At 37.0% G+C, this 20170-nt stretch overlaps 2 protein-coding genes across 2 annotated transcripts; both read left to right on the plus strand.

Annotated features, from left to right (window-relative positions):
* The first annotated feature begins 5356 nt into the window (after nucleotides 1-5356).
* arpc1a (actin related protein 2/3 complex, subunit 1A) lies at nucleotides 5357-9508 on the plus strand. The gene is made up of 10 exons (XM_039687775.2): nucleotides 5357-5532; nucleotides 6778-6867; nucleotides 6954-7058; nucleotides 7147-7369; nucleotides 7452-7559; nucleotides 7650-7862; nucleotides 7971-8046; nucleotides 8150-8343; nucleotides 8892-8982; nucleotides 9101-9508. Exons 2-10 carry the CDS (start codon nucleotides 6804-6806, stop codon nucleotides 9137-9139), a joined length of 1113 nt encoding a protein of 370 aa, XP_039543709.1. The 5' UTR covers nucleotides 5357-5532; nucleotides 6778-6803; the 3' UTR covers nucleotides 9140-9508.
* A 366-nt stretch (nucleotides 9509-9874) lies between these two features.
* arpc1b (actin related protein 2/3 complex, subunit 1B) lies at nucleotides 9875-19437 on the plus strand. The gene is made up of 10 exons (XM_039687776.2): nucleotides 9875-10010; nucleotides 10582-10657; nucleotides 13184-13288; nucleotides 13377-13599; nucleotides 15723-15830; nucleotides 15911-16117; nucleotides 16206-16281; nucleotides 16361-16557; nucleotides 18911-19001; nucleotides 19105-19437. The coding sequence occupies exons 2-10, from the start codon at nucleotides 10594-10596 to the stop codon at nucleotides 19141-19143; spliced, it is 1110 nt and encodes a 369-aa protein (XP_039543710.2). The 5' UTR covers nucleotides 9875-10010; nucleotides 10582-10593; the 3' UTR covers nucleotides 19144-19437.
* The last annotated feature ends 733 nt before the right edge of the window (nucleotides 19438-20170 follow it).

Consider the following 20170-nt stretch of genomic DNA (forward strand, 5'->3'; position numbering starts at 1 on the left):
TGAAGTGAGAAGGAATTGAATGAAAGTGTGTGACTGAATAAATTCACATGAGGTTTCCCCTCGGCATTGTGAGTGGAGGGTGCAAATATCAAAGTGACAAAGAATTCTTTAAGTGGGAATGAAATATGCTAATAAAAAGTAGGCTATTAGAATATTACATATACAGTGGAAATTGGAAAGCAAATTGGCTGCTGGACTCTCTGTTGTCATAGAGTGACCAATTAGCATTCGAGAGTCAAAAAATACCTTTTTATACCTTTAGGATTTTCTGTCTATTTTATGTGAGTGGATAATATGTTATGCAAATGAAAACTAACAGACTCAAAAAAGATATTATCATACAAAAATAAACTGAAAATTTGTTCACCTTTCATTAAATGACTCTTCAATGCAGTTTGCATTTAGAGAAATGTTGCTTCAGTCCTCCAAAATTGTCAAATGGTTCTGCTTGGTGATTTTATAGGCGTATTTATAGGTGAATGCATACTATTTGTATTTTATTTATATACCTTAATATTAAAGGGGAATTCATGTATTATAAAAAATATGATAAATATGAAAAAACTGTTAACCAATCACACTTTACATTACTTCCAAGTCTTGAATGCGGCACAAATGGAGTGTTTGAAAGATATAGGGTCAAAAACAGGATAGAAAGCTTATTACTTGTTTTTTTATATATATATATATATAAAACTCTTGCTAACATTATGACTTCAAAGACTTCTTTTTTAATGCAGTTCTTGGCCGCTTTTAGAAGGCATATATATATATATATATATTTTTCCAAGTCAGTTGGGCAATACATCCACTTTTTTAATCAATAGAATGTATTTTTTTACTGAAAAAAAGAAAAAAAATTGCAAATGAGTGTAAGAAAAATAAACTTAGCACAATTTTACGTATAGGTTACGATATTTGGACTAAAAATTAAGATTTTTACATTTTTAGGTGTTAAGAATGCAGTGCAACTATACATGGCCTCAGAAATGAATGAAATCAGATTAATATTAATAATAAATACCTCTAAATCAGCCATTGTGTGTTAGAAATGATACCACTGCTCTGTGCGGAGAACAGTGATGAGCTTTAAAATATCACATAGTAGAGAAATTGGTGGCCACAAGACCGAGAACACCAAAAAGGTCTTGCCAGCAACTGCAGGAAAGCCATCTTCAGATGTCAAGGAAAGCAAATGGTTGTGATGTCCTCTGTGGAACATCACACCCTCTTCTATAGGCCAAGACTTTAGACTGAATCATATCCTCTATTCTCCCTGTTCTAAAAGCCAATGCCAAAAGCACCAGGAACAACAACTCTTTTCCATCACGTCCTGAAACAACAAGTAAAGATTGCAAGGTCAGTTTCTAGGCAGTTCTTCTGAATCACAATGTCATATTTATTCTAGGAGAATTTTAAGTCAATCCACTGCTAAGCTTATGAAAACTTTGAGAGCTATGAGTTGACTGATTATTGCCGTACACTTATTTAGCACCTCAAAGCTGCTCTGCAAATCTGGCAACTTCCTATAGCCAAAAGAATGGAACAAATGTCCCATTTTGAGCTGGTGCATTATCCCGGAAAATATACTGTATTATGTTGCTGCTAGATTGTCAAAGAAAAAGAAGGTCTTATGTTGATTACACATCCCAGGTGGGACACAGCATTGCAGGATGGCTGTGCAAAAACAAAGATCCACTGAATGAAACAGTGGTGGGCCTGTTGCAGTCATCCTTGCCTCTTTTGGCTCAGCCCTTCAAAGCAGAGGAAGCTGCACGGGGCAAAAAACAAAACAAAAAACAGCTCTTTCTTCGAGACTGCTTTCTATAGGAACTAGTGTCCTATATGTATAACAATATGCATGAACATTCCCCCAAAACATGCACTTGTTTAAGATCTATTCTTTGGCTCTCCCAGCAGGAGAGGTGAATGATGACCACACTGCAGTATGACAAATGAACAATCAGACCAATTACATCCATGTTTTGTGTTTTATTCTTTTACATGTCTTATTTTTTTGATTACATTGATTACATGATTAATGATATTCACAAAATGGCAATTGTTCATAATTCATTGAATCTCCCTTCTCCTAATTGTATATTTTAAAATTGAGAGGAATATTAAGCAGCACAGATTATTGTTATTTCAGTGTGTTTTGGCTTCAGTATTTCAGTGTTTGGGTGTTTGAGATGCATCCTTAATTCTGCACCTGGCAGCTGGCATGGAACGGCATCCTAAAGGGAATCTGCATTTCCCAAAAAGGCTTTCCTAACAGACCTCAGGTTAATCAGTTGTCCCTGTTAAACAGTAGCTACATTTTACTTATTAACCCTTCGTCTCTCCCTATTTCAGATATGACCTCATTTAGAAAATTCCTTCAGCTCACTGTGAAAAAAATAATAAGTCATTTGTTTCACTTTTGAAAAAAACTTTTGCTGATAATTCACTCACCCCCATGTCACCCAAGATATCCATGTCATTCTTTCTTCAGTCGAAAAGAAATTAAGGTTTTTGATGAAAACATCCCAGCATTTTTAATGCACTTCAGTGGGAACCAAACGGTTCAAGGTCCAAAAGACAGTTTCAGTGCAAACTGTTCAAAGGACTTTAAACAATTCCAGATGATGAATAAGGGTCTTATCAAGTGAAATGATCGCTCATTTAAAAAAAAAAACAACAACAAAGTTTAAGTTTTATAAGCTTTTCAAGCTTTTTTCAAGCTTTTTCCGAGTCAATTCGTTCGTTTCGTTCGCTGAATGAACCAAATGACTCGGGAAAAGATCCGTTCATTTCGAACAGGAGAGTCACAAACGTGCGTCACAGAACAGATAGGCGACCATTTGAGCTAATAAAACTTAAACTTTTTTATTTGTTTATTAAATGAGCGATCGATTCGCTTGATAAGACTCTTATTCATCGTCTGGAATCGTTTAAAGCCCTTTGAACAGTTTGCACTGAAACTGTCTTTTGGACCTTGAACCGTTTGGTTCCCACTGAAGTCCATTATATGGAGAAAAATGCTGGAATGTTTTCATCAGAAACCTTAATTTCTTTTTGACTGAAGAAAGAAAGACATGGACATCTTGGATGACATGGGGGTGAGTAAATTATCAGCAAAAGTTTTTTCAAAAGTGAACTACTTTAACTGCAGTGTTTTATTTTCAGGTTAAACCTTTGCTCAAAGTGGCTCTAAGAGAACAAGATAAAGGCCAAAAAAGAGAAGCTGAAAATAAAGAATATTAAACTTGATTAAAAATGTATCCCTACTTCCAAAGAAACCAGTGATGCCAAGAAAAGAGTATGACTGTCTGTGTGGTTTTAATTTTTAATGAATAGCATTTTTGCATCCAGGAACAAAATACACTTGCACAAGCTGAGGAGCGCTGATGAAGCATGAAAGAACAGGTATCCAGAAAATGAAAGGAGGAGAAGAGCGCTGCCAATGCTTGAAGTGCTCAAAAGCGCAAACTAATGGACCTGAGAAGGGACTTGGAAGGATAGGAGTCGACTCTAGCAAAGTCAGAGAAGGAAAAACAGTTTAAAGCAATCAAGGATTTCACTAAAATATGGCTGTAAATTCCCTTCACATCTGTTACCATGTGTGAAATCAAGCGAACACGTTATTGATTGACAAATTAAAATAAAGAAACATAATGATCTGAAATGAATCTCCAAAATACCTGCTGTGGCTCTCTAGGGCCTGGATGCAAAGCACAGGAGACCTTAACCAATGGGATGAAAGCATTGCCGAGGCACAGAAGGAAAAGAAAGATCTAGTTCAGTAAATCACTGGTCAATAATTGATGCTGTTATCATTGGTAAAGAAGATCCAAAGAGAACATGCAATCTAGAAAATTACAAGCACAGACTTGGAAGACCTCAACATAAAGCTTCATCAACTATTGACTTAGTATTTGCTTTTCCTACTATGGAAGTCAATGGGGACTAGAAACCAATCATTTTCACAAAATCACTTTTGTGTTCAACAGAACAAAGAAACTCATACAGGTTTAAAACAACATGAGCGTGAGTATATGACAGATTGTTTGTGTGAACTAGCCCTTTAAAATATACACTTAATGTGAATGTCTCATTTTATCTGCTCAAAGTAACCTTTTTTGCATCTGTAAAGGAAACGACATCAGAGTACAATAGTTCCTTTAAGCTTGCCTGGAGGAAGAGGTCAGAGGTCATACTGAAGCTTTGAGGATCATGAACAAAATGGAGTCAGACTTGAATGAAAAGGAGATACAGTAGGACAATGGCACTAAGAACAACAGTGAGGCCTTCAAGAGACTGTATACTCTTAGAAGAAAAAGTTCTAAAAACCTTAAAAGGTTCTATCAGCGCTACGTATTTGGAACCCCTAAAAGGTTCTATACAGAAGCCTTTTTAAGGGTTCAATAATCTTTGTAACCAGGAAAAAGGTTCGGAACCTTTTGGTTTCATTCATTATAATTTGTTTGGTCATTTTCAGGATTAAATATTTCATATTATTGACAAACGTCAAGACCCTAAAATGTATTTATGAATGCATGTGAATGATCACAAAATTCAAGATATTGGCATTAGAAAATGTATATATTTATATCATTTTATGTAGTTAATCAATATCATTTTTTTCCCTCCAAAAATCAGCATGATTAAAATGTAATATTAAGTTACTACAACAGTTTAATAAACAATAATTTCATTACAACTACAAAATATTGCAGAATAATGTAGCTAATATTGAAAAAATAATAGCCTATGAAGAACCTTTGTGCCAAACGGGTTCTTTCTTGTCATTATAGAACCTTTTTAGCATAAGTTCATGGAGTAAAGAACCCAATGCTTGCTTCATATATAGAACCTCAATGAACCCTTTTTTTCTAACATAATTCTATGATGTTACAGTCATAGCTTTGATGATCATAGCTTTGGCCTCACTTGTGAATGAAATTGTGTTTTATATGAAGTAAAATTGTTTTGTGTAATCTTTTCACTTTGGATCAATTGAATGCATCCTTGCTTAAAATAAGTTTTAATTTTGGTAACGGTAATTTTGCATTTGGTGTAATGGACCGTTGCTATATTTTAGATTTATGAACGTGTGCAGAATCCATCCCACTTTAATCAAATTTGGTGAGACGGCAATGCACACGACGTTGTAATATAGGACAGATTTAAAAGGACGAGTCCTTATCAGAAACATATTAATAAGAATAACCTGAATAATCCGTCTAAGATTGAAGGTTGAACACTCTTTTGAACCCTGGCCTGCTCGTACTCTCCCATCCCTCACCATTGTCTTCTGAATGACTTGCCCACGGACACGCCCACCGTTCTGCCGTGCGTACGCATGCGCGCTGAGCTGTGTGTGCCATTTCCTGGATTCCTTGACAGGCCGAAATCAGGGAGCGAGAAAGCAGTCGGAGTGAATTCGTGTCGACTGTCCAGAGTCCGCGAATTCAAGTCCGTCCACCAGCTGAACAACCGAGAGCGAACATCCTTACGAATATTTCCACAAGAAGCGGAACATCGGTTCAGGTAAATGAGGCCCGTGTCATGCCTTTTTCCGACAGCAGGGAGCGGACTCAACCGGCATCTTGAGCAAGGCCTTCCTGATCCTCAAATTTAACAGACCACGAACATTGTGTAACTTCACTCGCATTATAACTGTGTTACATTTGTATAAGGTGCTACAGAGCAATATCTTTAAACCCGGCGTCTCTTTTCCGGCATTCTGTGTCATTTTACTTGAAATAAATCTGTTTTTCGCGTTAGCTTGAGGCTAATGTAGCAGGCAGACAGCTCCCGAACAGAAGCCCACGGCATCAGATATTGATCTTCTGCCTCACCCACGCCCTAAAACTGGGAACTGACAGCCGTCATCAGGTTTTGCCGGTTGAACAAGCGATTTTTGCTTAAGTATATGATTACACACTAAAAACAATGCATTTGTGGTTGTGGACATAGACTGATGGATGTGATTTAACCTTGGCATGCCAAATTATCAGTGCTGGTTTACACTGTTTTTGAAACTTATGAGGCCATTTACAACTAAATCTAGAGTGCATGGTTATCCACTGTTGCGAGTGTGGTACTTTTATCCCACTCGCAATAAATATTGAATTAGAAAATAATTAATGTTAAGTAAAACTCGTCCAGTTAATTCATATATTTATTCTCCGTCAAAGCATATAGTTGAAAAAGAAGCCAAAACATTAAGCGATGCGCACACTAAAATCCGGACTGGAATAACCTGTAAGAGTGGAGTGGAGTGAAAGGGTTGCATCAGATTTTGCATACCATACTTCCCAACTATACAATTGGGTGACAAAAGATATGCTACTCCTAAAAGACCCAGATGACGTACTTTTTCCTGCAAGATTTTGAAGTGTTCATATGATGGACACTTTACTATCCCATGAGGCCACGGGAGAGGAATTATGAATGGCAGTGAAGCCATAACTGACACATGATAATGACAACATGACAAATGTAACCAGATTACATTGATACTACCACAAACCCAGTCATGGAGTAAATACTTATTCAAAATAATTTCGGATTCAGCCAAAGATTCCCCTCATGTCTTTCATAATCGCTCTTCTCCAGCTCAAATCCGGGTTTTTAATTTCCTGCTGCCCGCCTACCAGTTAGAGAAACCTTACATTTTTCCTGCTAAATGAATAAATGTAAATATCAAAACTAAACAGCTCAACCAACAAGTATACTCTTAGTTGTAATATTACTGGCATAGCAATCAAATATGGTTATGTTTCTTTTCAGGCTGAGGAGCAAACTATTTGAAGATCATGTCACTCCACCAGTTTTTGTTGGAACCCATCACATGCCACGCATGGAACCGGGACAGGACCCGTAAGAAAGCTTTTTATTCATAGATGTTGTCTGTATCCATGCTTTTATAAATGTTGAACTTCTCATGTTTTGTTTTTCAATAACAGAAATTGCTATCAGTCCAAACAATCACGAAGTCCATATATACAAGAAAAGTGGAAATCAGTGGGTGAAAGCTCATGAATTAAAAGAACACAATGGGCACATCACAGGTAAAAGCCCCTGCAAACTGAATGTTACATTTTCTAAGTTATTATGTTGAAATGGCCCGTTAACCTTTTTTTTGTTTGTTTTTTGGAGGCATTGACTGGGCTCCTAAAAGTGATCGTATTGTGACTTGTGGAGCGGACCGGAATGCTTACGTATGGAGTCAAAAGGACGGCGTGTGGAAACCCACCCTTGTTATTCTCAGGATCAACCGTGCGGCCACGTTTGTGAAATGGTCTCCGCTGGAGAACAAGTTTGCAGTGGGGAGCGGAGCACGACTCATATCCGTTTGCTACTTTGAGTCTGAAAATGATTGGTAGGTCACAGATGATACAGTACATTGGGCTGCATTGATTGTTTTGCCTTACAGGTCTTATAACTTTTTTTCTTTTTTTTAGGTGGGTTAGTAAACACATCAAGAAACCCATACGTTCAACTGTCCTCAGTTTAGACTGGCATCCAAATAATGTGCTTCTGGCAGCTGGGTCATGTGACTTCAAATGCAGGTGCGACTTTGTATATTGAAACCTGTCTCTGAGCATAGAAATAAACCTTTTATTAGCGGTCCGAATCATATTTGTGTGTTCGTTTCTTAGGGTATTCTCTGCCTACATCAAGGAGGTGGATGAGAAACCGGCTCCAACCCCATGGGGGTCCAAGATGCCCTTTGGGCAGGTGATGGCAGAGTTTGGCGGGGCAGGAAGTGGAGGATGGGTTCACAGTGTCTGTTTCTCAGCCAGTGGGAACAGACTGGCTTGGGTCAGCCATGACAGCACTGTCACTGTAGTGGACCCCACAATAAGCTCAACGTTAGTATTGGAAATGGTTGGCGTGTTTAGAATTTCTGACTTTTTAAACCGTCCTGGTTGAAATATGTCATGCTAACTAATGACTAATACCTTGCTTCTGTTTTGCAGGCCAAGTCAGTTGAAGACAGAATTCCTTGCGCTTTTGAGTGTGACTTTTGTTTCCGAGAACAACATTGTGGCAGCAGTAAGAACCCTTTTTTTTTTTCCTTGGTTGAAACGTGTTTGTTGTGTTGTACTTTAGAGGTGACTGCCTTTTTCAGGACCTAATCTTGAGTGTTTTCCATTAGGGTCATGACTGCTGCCCTATGCTGTTCAGTTTTGATGATGGTGGGACCTTGACCTTCATATCCAAGTTGGACATTCCAAAGCAAAGCATCCAGCGCAACATTTCTGCCATGGAGCGCTTCCGCAACATGGACAAGAGGGCCACCACTGAGGACCGCAACAGCACCCTAGAAACCCTGCATCAGAACAGCATCACGTAAGCCAAATTATTTGAAAATGATATATAAACATTGCCTTTCAAGAGTGTGGAGGTACTCCTTTAAAAAAAAAGAGATTAATTCAATTAATTAAAATGTAGTTGATTAAAAGTGAAAGACATTTATATTGTTACAAAAGCATTTATTTCATACAAATGCTGTTTAACTTTCTATTCATAAAATAATCCTTAAAAAAAAAATTTTTTTTCCACAAAAATATTAAACTGTTTTCAACATTAATAATAGCATCAAATCAGCTTATTAGAATGATTTCTGAAGGATCATGCGACAAGTAATGATGCTGAAAATTCAGTCACATTAATCACATTAAAAAAATATTCGAATATAAAACTGTTATTTTAAATTGTTTCGCAATATTATTGTTTTTACTGTAGTTTTGTTCAAATAAATGGAGCCTTGAAAAAAAAATTAAAATTTCTTTCAAAAAATTACACTGACCACTTTAACTTTATATTTAAATTATTATTAATTTTGTTTGTTTTTTGTAATTGCGTACAGTTAAAAAAAAACAATTTTTACTTTGCAGCCAAGTGTCTATATATGAAGGAGACAAAAGAGATTGTCGCAAATTCTGCACTACAGGAATTGACGGAGCAATGACCATATGGGATTTCAAGGTTTGTATTTTTTTTTTGTAAGATGCCTTTAACTTTCATGCCATTCATTTGCCTCCATTTTTCCTTCGAGTCACAGTTAACCTGATTTATTACCATGTTTGCTTAATTCTTTCCACAGACCTTAGAGTCTTCAATCCAGGGCCTGCGGATCATGTAAAACTCGCACCGATCTAGCATGACACAGCACAAGCAATGCAGCTTGAAGACTAACAAGGAGATTTCCGATAACACTTCTGAAAGTTTTTAAATAAATAAAAAAAAGCACTGAGCAGTGGTGTGAACTGATGTGTGACACTATTAAAAAACGGAAACACTAATGGAAAAGGGGATTAGGATTTTTGTTTTCTTTTTGTTTGTTTGTTTGTTTTTTTATTAAAAAAAAAAAAATCTATGCCAAAGCTGGCACCACAGGAGTGTGTGATGGTTGATCAAGATGTTCTGGCTCTCCTGGGGATCTTAAGACGAGTTAAATTAAAAGGAGAATTTTATGTAAATGGTCTGCTAGAAATAAATGACGTATACTACACACCATTTGCCAATGTTGTCTCATTCTGTTTGATTCAATGCCTTTGTATCACTGAGATCGACTGCCTTTTCCATGCTAACAGGAAACAACTTGGCTTAGATATACACAGCTCTCAGTTTGCATCCCAAGGATGGGTTATACAGTTTTTGATGTCACCATATTCAAAACAGTATTGTTTTTGATAGTAACCATAAATCAACTGCAGATTCAAGGTTTAAAAAGAACAAGGGTTGTACATGCAACCAAGGAGAATGTTAAGGGGAGTTGAACTGAAAACCCTCCTCATCTGCAGACAGCCGCCCACACAAGGAAGTGGTTATATGCTTCTAACAGGGAAGGGGAAGTAGTGCATATTTGGAGAGAAAAACGACCAAGGAAATACTTTAGTTCATTCAGAGCAAAGCCAGCGTTTGTGTTGACTGCTCAGAGTCCACGAACTCAGGCTTCTGTTGCAGGCTTTCTCAACCCCCCCACACACATCTCTGTTTTTACGCTTTCCAGGGTAAGTAGAATAACATATGGTTTTGTTTATCTGAATGTGGAAGATTTTTTTTTTTTTTTTCAACAGTGGAGCAATCTAGGTTTTGACTGCTGGTGTTTGTGTGACCTCACTAACATGCATTAACATGCAGAATGACAACTAGAAAGTATGTTTCTGTGTCTTTAGCTGTGTAGCCAGAGATTTTACAGATTTTACAACTCATTGCTACAAACTTCCCCAGCAGAGAGGACCGTTACATGTTTTAAACGGAAACCTAAGATATAGGTGTTTTATGGGGTTTTCTTGTGAGTGGACAACTGAGCGTCTGGCTTTGTCACATTCCTTTCTGGTTTGGTTTTAATTTACTACAAACATTGAGGGCGAACACATTTGCAGTTGCAAAGACAAGTATAACCTACAGAGATAGAAGTCAAAAACAGGAAATAAAATGTACAAGATTTTTAGTAGGAAGTTCTACAGTTCTCCATTTTAGTGATATGTCTCTACGGAAGTGAACCTGTAATTTGGTTTAGCTTGAACATCAACGTTTTTACCATTTCATTTCAAAATTACTTCTATTTTTCATTTGCAGGAAAAAGCAATCATGGCTTATCACAGTTTTCTTCTTGAACCTATCAGCTGCCATGCCTGGAACAAGGACCGAACTCGTAAGTTCTCGTACTCCTCGCAGCATCTTTGGAGCAGTTCCCAGTCTCTAGGGCTAAATATATCACTCAGCATCTGAACTGTGTAATCTTGTGGGAGCATCTTTGCTGAATATACAAATGATTTGGTCTCCAAAACTCATTTGATCATGAATCAAGTATGTCTTTTGAGGAAAGATTTGAATGAGACGTGAACTGTGAACCAATGTTTAACATTTCCTCACAAAGATTGCCTTTCTTGTCCTACTTAAAGTTTTACTTTTGTTTTTGTAAACCATCATTTGAACCACCATTTGGCCCTTGAGAGCCCATTAGAATCTTTACTGAATGGTTATATTTTTCTGCTGCACTTCCTTCAGGAAAATGGATATACGTGCAGCATGCACTCTTGTTTTTATGGTTTTCTACGGTTTATGATGCCAGTTAGAATCCTTCAGCATTAAAAGTAAAGTATGGCTGCTGTTAAAAAGGCAAATAAGAACCTTTATGGTTTAATTAAGACACTGTCTTTTTTTTTTTTTTTTTTTTAAAAGCAGAAATTCTAAATCTCAAAGTTGTGTCTTTTCACTGCTGCCGCCCTGCTTTTCTTTCCATGCTGATGAGAGAAGCAGTAATAACTAATTCCCCCCAGACTTCCTGTTTTACCATGAATGGTGCTTTGTTGCTGAGCTGATGTCGTACGTCTTCAGCAGACCGCAGAGCAACAGTGGGGAAATGAGACGACTGAGAATGACTTTTAAGTTTAACTGCTGTTAAAAACATGCGTGTTTTAGCTCACCTATGAAAAATGTGGAACACATCTGCTGTAGCAGGAAATACAATGTCCGAATTCAGCATTTAGGCCTGTCTTCGCTACATATTTCCGTTATTTGGACCGAGTGTACAACTGTTGGTGTGAAGACTGCAAGCGTGTGTAAAACTTCGGATTACCCAATATGGCACACACTTAAAGTTTGTATTTTTTTATCCCCATCAGAGGCAGTATTAGCGATAGTGTGGATTTAGTGAGCGTCAAGGCCACAGAGCCACACTTCCTGTCGCGCGCAAGTGTTTCAAGAACGCAATGGGCTGCACCATGCACGCATAAATTCCGCATTTGACGCAAGATTCTGTTCAGTTTCCGGTTGGGGAAAACTGAGGAAAACGGGATTATGGCAGAGTCTTCAAAGTTTACTGTCCCGTCTAACGAAACTTTCATACGTTTAGATGTAATTTTATATATTGTTATGTTTATTTAATATAATTTTAAAAAGAAGCATAAACACAACGAGGGGTGTCTGTTTTTGTGACTAACGTTTCTTTAGAATAACCATGGAGTATAAATTAAATATAAATTCTCGGTATTGCATTGGACTCTACGATCGGCGGAAGTTATCGAGCATCCTTAGACCTTCACCGGAAATACCGCCGTGCATAGAGCCCATTGTGGGTTTTGGGACAGGCCATTATCTTTTAAACAATATTTCAATTTTAAACAATTTTCACAGATTTTGATAATGCCTTTCCACAACATCGCAAATCTATAAAGTTTTTAATATAGCCTATATATATATATATATATATATATATATATATCAATACATATTTATAACGCTATAGGCCTACTTTGTGTTATTACCCTTTCAGTAAATGACAAAATAAAATTAACGCTGCTGCAAGGGTGTATCTAAAACAACTCCCGAGGGTTTTTGATTTGATAGACAGATTTGATATCTGTCTCTTGACTGCTTTAATAAATCTTACTATACAGGTGAAATTCGAAAAATTTGAATATTGTGCAAAAGTTAATTTGTTTAGTAATTCAATTTAAAAGGTGAAACTAATATATTATATAGACTCATTATATGCAAAGTGAGATATTTCAAGCCTTAATTTGTTATAATTTTGATGATTATGGCTTACAGTTTATGAAAACCCCAAATTCAATATTAGAATATTGTGAGGAGGTTTTCATAGTAAGCGATAATCATCAAAATATAACACATAAAGGCCTGAAATATCCCTTCTTTTGGAAATTTGTGGAAATGCTATCACTGATTTTTTTCAAATGGAAATATAAAAATCATATTTTTGTCATCTTGCATTCACTGCTATATAAGGTTACCCAGCTATGACGACTTGGAATGTGGAAACTTTGATCCGTTCTGCAAAAACATATTCTGTCTGCAGGATTAAATGCTGAAGAGGAACACATAAGCGATGCCTGCCATAATATTAGGGTGTTTCAGTTAGTTAGCTGGCGTGATTTTGCAATGCTATTAAGGTGTATTAATTAAGGTCTCTCACCACGTCAAAAGAGCCAACCCATTTTTCCCTATATGTAGTCCATTTCAATGGTAGATAACAGGAAGTTTTTCATGATAGTTAAAAATCCAAACCTTACATTTCAAAGTTTAATAGGTTATAACACCCAAACCCCAGTATAACCAAATAGCAATAGTGCCACTAATAAACTTTAAACAAGTAGCCTACTGTTATCCAAAACAATCAAGCCCAAATGCTTTTGTCTTATATTTCGGTCTCCTTTAGAAATAGCACTGTGTCCTAATAACCACAAAGTCCATATCTACAAGAAGGACGGAAGCAACTGGAACAAAATCCATGTGTTGAAGGAGCACAATGGCCAGGTTACTGGTAAGTTTAGAAGGTTTATCTGACCTACACGACAACAGACCATTGATGTGAACAAAACATTGTCATCTAAGACGTTTCCATCAACCAGGCATTGACTGGGCCCCTGAGAGCAATCGCATCGTCACCTGCGGCACCGACCGTAACGCATACGTCTGGACCCTAAAGGGAGACGCATGGAAGCCCACCCTGGTCATTCTCAGGATCAACCGTGCTGCCCGCTGTGTGACCTGGTCTCCCAAAGAAAACAAGTTTGCTGTGGGAAGTGGCTCACGTCTAATCTCGGTGTGCTATTTTGAGCAGGAAAATGACTGGTGAGTATCAGTTATATTAAGCCTTTTCTGGCAGGAAAAAAAAGCTGATGGTGGTTAATCTACTTATGAGGCAGATGGGCTCTCTCTCATTTCGCTATGATTCAGATTAAAGCAGTGTTTAGAATGATAGGACTAGAAATGCACTGCAGAGGATGCTAGTACTGTCCAATGCTGAACCTTTCTCAATTGATTCTTCACTTTCAGACTCTTCCAAGTGCAACAATGCTGGATAATAGGTTGCACATTACACATTAAATGATAACTCATTAAGTGATAGCATTGAGCCTTGGATGACTACTCTATACAATATTTAAGACATCGCTGTTTTGGTTGCAAGCAATCATATCCAAACTGCAAGTGTGATATTATTGCTTTTAATACAATTGTTCAAATAACATTGTTAATATCGAATAACTATCATTTAGACAGTAGCTGGATCTATTTTTGTTGGCTGACATGGTGAAAATTATAGATCAACAGTGGAGGTGGCATTCCTAAATTATTCTTTTTAACAAATTATTTTTATAACTCACTCACTCGTTTCATTCCTGTACGAATCCATGTTTTTCAATGAATCATGGTTTAATGATTCAATCAACCATACATGCTGAATTTGATACTGCATATTAGTTTATTACTATTTTTGCCATGGAAAAATATGGCAAAAGTAGTAAGATACGTGGTTTCGAAATTCAGCAATGGTCACTTGTTTAGTTCCTGAAGAAGTCAGTGTTTTTGAACAAATACTTTTCAGTAGCCTAGAAATATAGACAGTGTGGTCTAGCAACTCTCCATAGATATTTTAGTTGGAAAAACCAAACTGGTCGGGCCAATCACATCGTGTATAGAGCTATGGTATAGAGTTGGCGGGCGGGCTTATCATAATGACGTCAGAGTTGTAACGGTTCACTGCTACTTGAAAAAAAAAAAAGATGTGTTCGGAGTTTTGCCGACTGGATACGGTAAAGGTTTAAAGGATAACCGTCTATGAGGATAACTAAACCCCTGGTCAGAGCCTGACTCCACCCACTGGCAATATTTGAAAAATACTGAAAAAGTGGACAGACCCCAGCGGAGATAGAGGGGACGAAATAGATGCTAAAACACTCAATCCTGATTGTTTTTAATACTCGCAATTCCAACTCCTGATGCCCACGGCATAGCTCATACCAAGAGCGTGGTGAGCTGAAACCTGCGTACGTCACGAAGTGCGGAACATCCAATAGAAAATTTCAACTGCAGTAGCCACCGTTCAACCTAAAGAGGGCAGCACTAAGACGTTTTTACGCCATATATTGTAGAAATAAAACACTTTATACACAAATGTCTAAAAAGTTACTCGAAACAATGACTGGTATCAATAAAGTTCCATTCTTACAGATTATTAACAAAAAAAGTTGGTTTAGGGTTTAGTTACTCTTTAATATATCAACTTGCTCCGCTGGTGGGAAAACGCATGGGACTCAGTCGTCACCTTCTTCCTTGCTCTGATTAGTCGTAGCGCTATCCAATTGCGTGCAGAGAGAATTTGAAAGACAACCATTTATCCCGCCCCTCGGATTGAGCCCTGTCAATGATGAGTTCCCAGACCAAACATCTTGATGTAGGTCTGGCATGCCAGGCTAACTTTTTAGTGGATGATTCTAAAACTCACTTGTGCAATTACTGAATGAATCAATTCAAAGGTTGCGTAAAAGTAAGGCTGCATATTTAGTTTGCCACATCATCAAGCTCCTCCAAAGGCCGTCTCAATTTGAAGTATCCTTGGATGGCAGCCATTGTCCTTCATTCGGCTTATTTTGAAGGATGCATCCTTCACATCCTCCATTCACTCACAATTCTTTGCACAGATACCAGTTTACAAAATAAGAAATTAGCGGAAAATTGATCAGCACAGAGGTCGTCCTCATATTATTACGTCTAATTAAATACAAGACAAAAAAAATAATTTCAGAGATATTTTGTTTTTATGTAAACTAAAATCAAAATGCTAAACTGTACGTAATGTAAAACACTATGAGACCACAGACTTTGTATTAATAGAGTTAATACCGCGTGTTTGGGACCCCCGTAATGTATGTTATTACTTAGTGTATGCTTAAAGTAATTTCTCATTATTCTAGGTGGGTGTGCAAGCACATTAAGAAGCCCATCCGCTCCACCATCCTTTGTTTGGACTGGCACCCCAATAACATCCTTTTGGCAGCTGGATCATGTGACTTTAAATGCAGGTTAGGTTGATTCTGATCTGCATTATAATTTCTGAATATGGCCGTTATATTAACTTCCCGTCTGTTAAATCCCCATCCAGGATCTTCTCTGCTTACATAAAGGAAGTAGAGGAGAAGCCTGCTCCAACAGCATGGGGCTCTAAAATGCCATTTGGAGAGATCATGTTCGAATCTACTGGGACTTCAGGTTGGGTGCACGGCGTCTGCTTCTCGGAGAGCGGGAATCGCGTGGCCTGGGCCAGCCATGACAGCACTGTGGCAGTGGCCGAGGGAGGAAAGACTGCTGTGTGAGGATTGCATTTCAAATCTGGCCCTCCATGTTTTTGCCTTTAAAACAAATCATATGTACCCAATTATTTCTTTTTATCTTGCCAGCTGCGCCAGTCTGTCTTCTGAAACCTTGCCTCTTCTGTGTGTGACTTTCATTACTGAGAACAGCCTAGTGGCGGCTGTAAGTATCTTCAGATGTCAGACCTCGATGACAAGGTAATCTGTTTAGAGATTGTCCCCTGATTTTCATATCTTTTCAGGGCCACGACTGCTACCCTGTGTTGTTTGTCTACGATTCGAACAATGCAGCCCTGTCTTTCGGAGGAAAACTTGACGTGCCCAAACAGAGTGCTCAAAAGGGCATGACAGCCAGGGAACGCTTCCAGAACTTGGATAAAAAAGCCTCTGTAGACAGCAAGGAAGCAATCCTTGAGTCTGTGCACAAGAACAGCATCAGGTACAGCCAGTTCCTTGTGATAAACATTACAAAAGAACACCATTTTGAAGCATTTTGAGGCTTAAATTCAATTGACAAAAGTAAAAAACGAAACAAACCAACTACACCATGGCCGAATCGAATGACTTCACCCGTCACCATCACTAACACTACAATAACTCTTGCAGTATTTATTTAAACACAAACCAGTTACCCTGAAACAATTGTTAGAAAAGATTGCCAGAGCGATTATTAACACATTAAGGCTATAAATGTTTACGTTTACTGTCCCTGGCAACCTATGTTGCCCCATTAAGCCACTTATTAAAGGAGTAGTTCACTTTTAAAAAAACATTTTGCTGATAATTTACTCTCCCCTATGTTATCCAATATATCAATTTCAATTTTCAATTCAAAATTGCTTTATTGGCATGACTGTACATCATACAATATTGCCAAATATATCTATGTCATTCTTTCTTCAGTCGAAAAGAAATTACGTTTTTTGATGAAAACATTCCTGGATTTTTCTCCACATTGAACTTCAATGGGAACCAAACGGTTCAAGGTCCAAAAGACAGTTTCAGTGCAAACTGCAAACTGTTCAAAGGGCTTTAAACGATTTCAGATGATGAGTAAGGGTCTTATCAAGCAAAATGATCGCTCATTAAAAAAAAGGTTGGTAACACTTTACAATACGGGTGCATTAATAAGCATTAATTCATGCTTAACTAATGCACAAATAATACTGAATTAATGTGTAACTAATGATTATTTAAGCTATTCATTAATGATTACCACATTAGGAACTAATTAAGAGTCTGTAGGTTTAATGTATTAGTTCATACATGAATTGTTATTAACTAAATATATAATTGTGGATTAATTCCATAATAACTCATTTTTTTTAACTAATAGTGTTAATTAATATGTTAATTACCAGAATGAGCCAAAGCCTTGTATTTCAACTTCCAGATAATATGACAGGTACACTAATATGCATTAATACATGATTAATTACTTCATTGTTACTGCAAATTCATGTGCAAATTACTACAATTACTAAATGACTAGTTAATAATGATGTGCCGCAACAAGTAAAGTCATAACATAATGATACCTTTGCAAATCATTAGCTAATGATTAATTAAAGCAGACAACTGGAAGTTGAAGTGCATAGCTTTGACTAATTGTGGTAATTAACACATTTATTTACACTATTAGTTAATAAAATATGTTATTAAGGAATTAATACACAATGACACATTGAATTAATAGCAATTCATGTAATACTTAATCTATTAATCATATAGACTCTTTATTAGTTGCTGATGCAGTAATCATTCATTAATGGTTTAGTTCTTCATTAGTTATACATTAACTCATGATTATCAGTGCATTAGTTAAGCATGAATTAATGTATATTAGTGCACCCGTATTGTAAAGTGTTACAAAAAAGTTTTACAAGCTCAAATGGTCGCTTTGCTCTGTTCAGTGAAGCGCGTTTGTGACTCTCCTGTTCAAACTCGTTCATCAAAATGAACAAATCTTTTCCAGAGTCAACTTGTTTGATGAATGAACCAAATGACACGAAAAAAGATTCGTTCATTTTGATAAACAAGTTCAAACAGGAGAGTCACGAACGCGCATCAGAGAACAGAGCTAGGCGACCATTAGAGCTTATAAAACTTTACCTTTGTTTTGTTTTTTTTTAAAATGAGCGATCATTTCGCTTGATAAGACCCTTATTCATCGTCTGGAATCGTTTAAAGCCCTTTGAACAGTTTGCAGTTTGCACTGAAAGTCTCCTTTGGACCGTGAATCGTTTGGTTCCCAATGAAGTCCACTATATGGAGAAAAATCCTGGAACGTTTTCATCAAAAACCTTAATTTCTTTTCAACTGAAGAAAGAAAGACATGGACATCTTGGATGACATGGGAGTGAGTAAATTATCAGCAAAAGTATTTTTTTAAAGTGAACTATTCCTTTAACAACCTGTGTTAACTTCAGACCTTAATTCAGGCATTTGACCAAAATCCCATTCTAAAAACCCTATTGACTTAAGGACGATAAAACCCAGGAAGTGCTAAAAAAATGTTAACTAGTTTCCGGGTTTTGGCCTGCAAAAATGTCCGTATACATATCTATGATCCCTGCAACAATCAATCCGGTTATTAAATTCCAACAAATTGTAAATCTGTGTAAGTAATGCGAGCAGATTGATTAAGCAGAAGTTGAAATGCCCTGCTCAGGATTTGATGCAACTAGTGACACTGAATTACACACTTTATATATCAAACATGCACCTACAACTATAAATTTATAGTCCTAGATCTATTAATACATTTTGCTGTGTTGTTGTTCACTTCTTAGCCAAATCTCAATCCTTAATGGTGGAAAAGCCAAGTGTGCCAAATTCTGCACCACTGGTATGGATGGAGGCATGGCTATTTGGGATGTAAAGGTAAAACTTGTTTGTGCATTTCATAATCATTATTTAGTTGGTAAGCAGTGGTCAAAATGCAAATGTGCATAAATATAACTAATTCTTTGTAATTCTGTTTCAGACCCTTGAATCTGCAATGAAAGATCTCAAGATTGTCTAGACACAGAAGACTCTCCTTCAACAAAATGTCTGAGATTCAAATTGCTTGCTTTTTAATAGGCTAATCCTTTTTAATGCAGCTGTGTGTACGTTTTTACAAGATTATGTTTTGAAGTGTAAGAGGTTTAAGGATTTTATACTGATGATGATTCAAGAAACTGGTTCTGGATGAACCAAACATAGAATTTGTCTGAATTGATATGCTGGTCATAGATTGCTTTTCTTTGATTAGTGCAGGTACCTTGCATTGGATTTTAATAAACAGCCGTCGAAACCAATAAAGTGAATTTGACTACTTGGGAGTTTAACATGCGTTCCTGTGTTAATCCAATACTTGTGTATAAGGAACATAACACCAATCTCTAAATTGAATTTAAGACCCTAAAACATTTTCAACAGAGGATTTATTTAATCTTTATATGGAACAATTTACATTTTTATACAAAAATCATTAGAAAACAGATTAAAGTGGCATTGGGGGAGTTTAGAGCTCATTGGCTGATGATGACTGACGTTGACATTTGTTGATATGCAACATCAAAACATGCTCAGGAGACAATCATGCATAAAAATGATCTCAAGATCCTTTAGAGCTCCAAGTATTCAGGCAGTATCTCCATAAGCCTTTATTGTTTGCTTGTATTGTAAATATTTGGTAATCACATTCATAAACCCATGGTCCTCTAATTTTTCAGTAGATCCTCAGATTTTACATTTGACCTGTCCTGGTTTAACTTCAGACTGCAGTCCACAGGGAAATCTGTGAGAACACTCCCTGTTTGCAAACTGAATGCTGCAACCATTTACTAACGATTAGGATATTTTTAGTGAGATATATTATGCTTTCCGTCTTTGCAAAGGACAAGGCCCTCAAAATTGCAACCTAACTAAAACGAGGCTCTGCCACGTCATAAGAAAATCGTCCGCTGCTGGTATTGAGAATAAATCAAAGAGACAGGGCCTTGAACTTTCTTCATTCATTAAGAATAAAACAAAATATTCTGGAAACAAGATGACTGACAGCCAGC

The sequence above is a fragment of the Pimephales promelas genome, chromosome 3 (assembly GCF_988280905.1).
Source record: "Pimephales promelas chromosome 3, fPimPro1.hap1.1, whole genome shotgun sequence".
Lineage (NCBI taxonomy): Eukaryota > Metazoa > Chordata > Actinopteri > Cypriniformes > Leuciscidae > Pimephales > Pimephales promelas.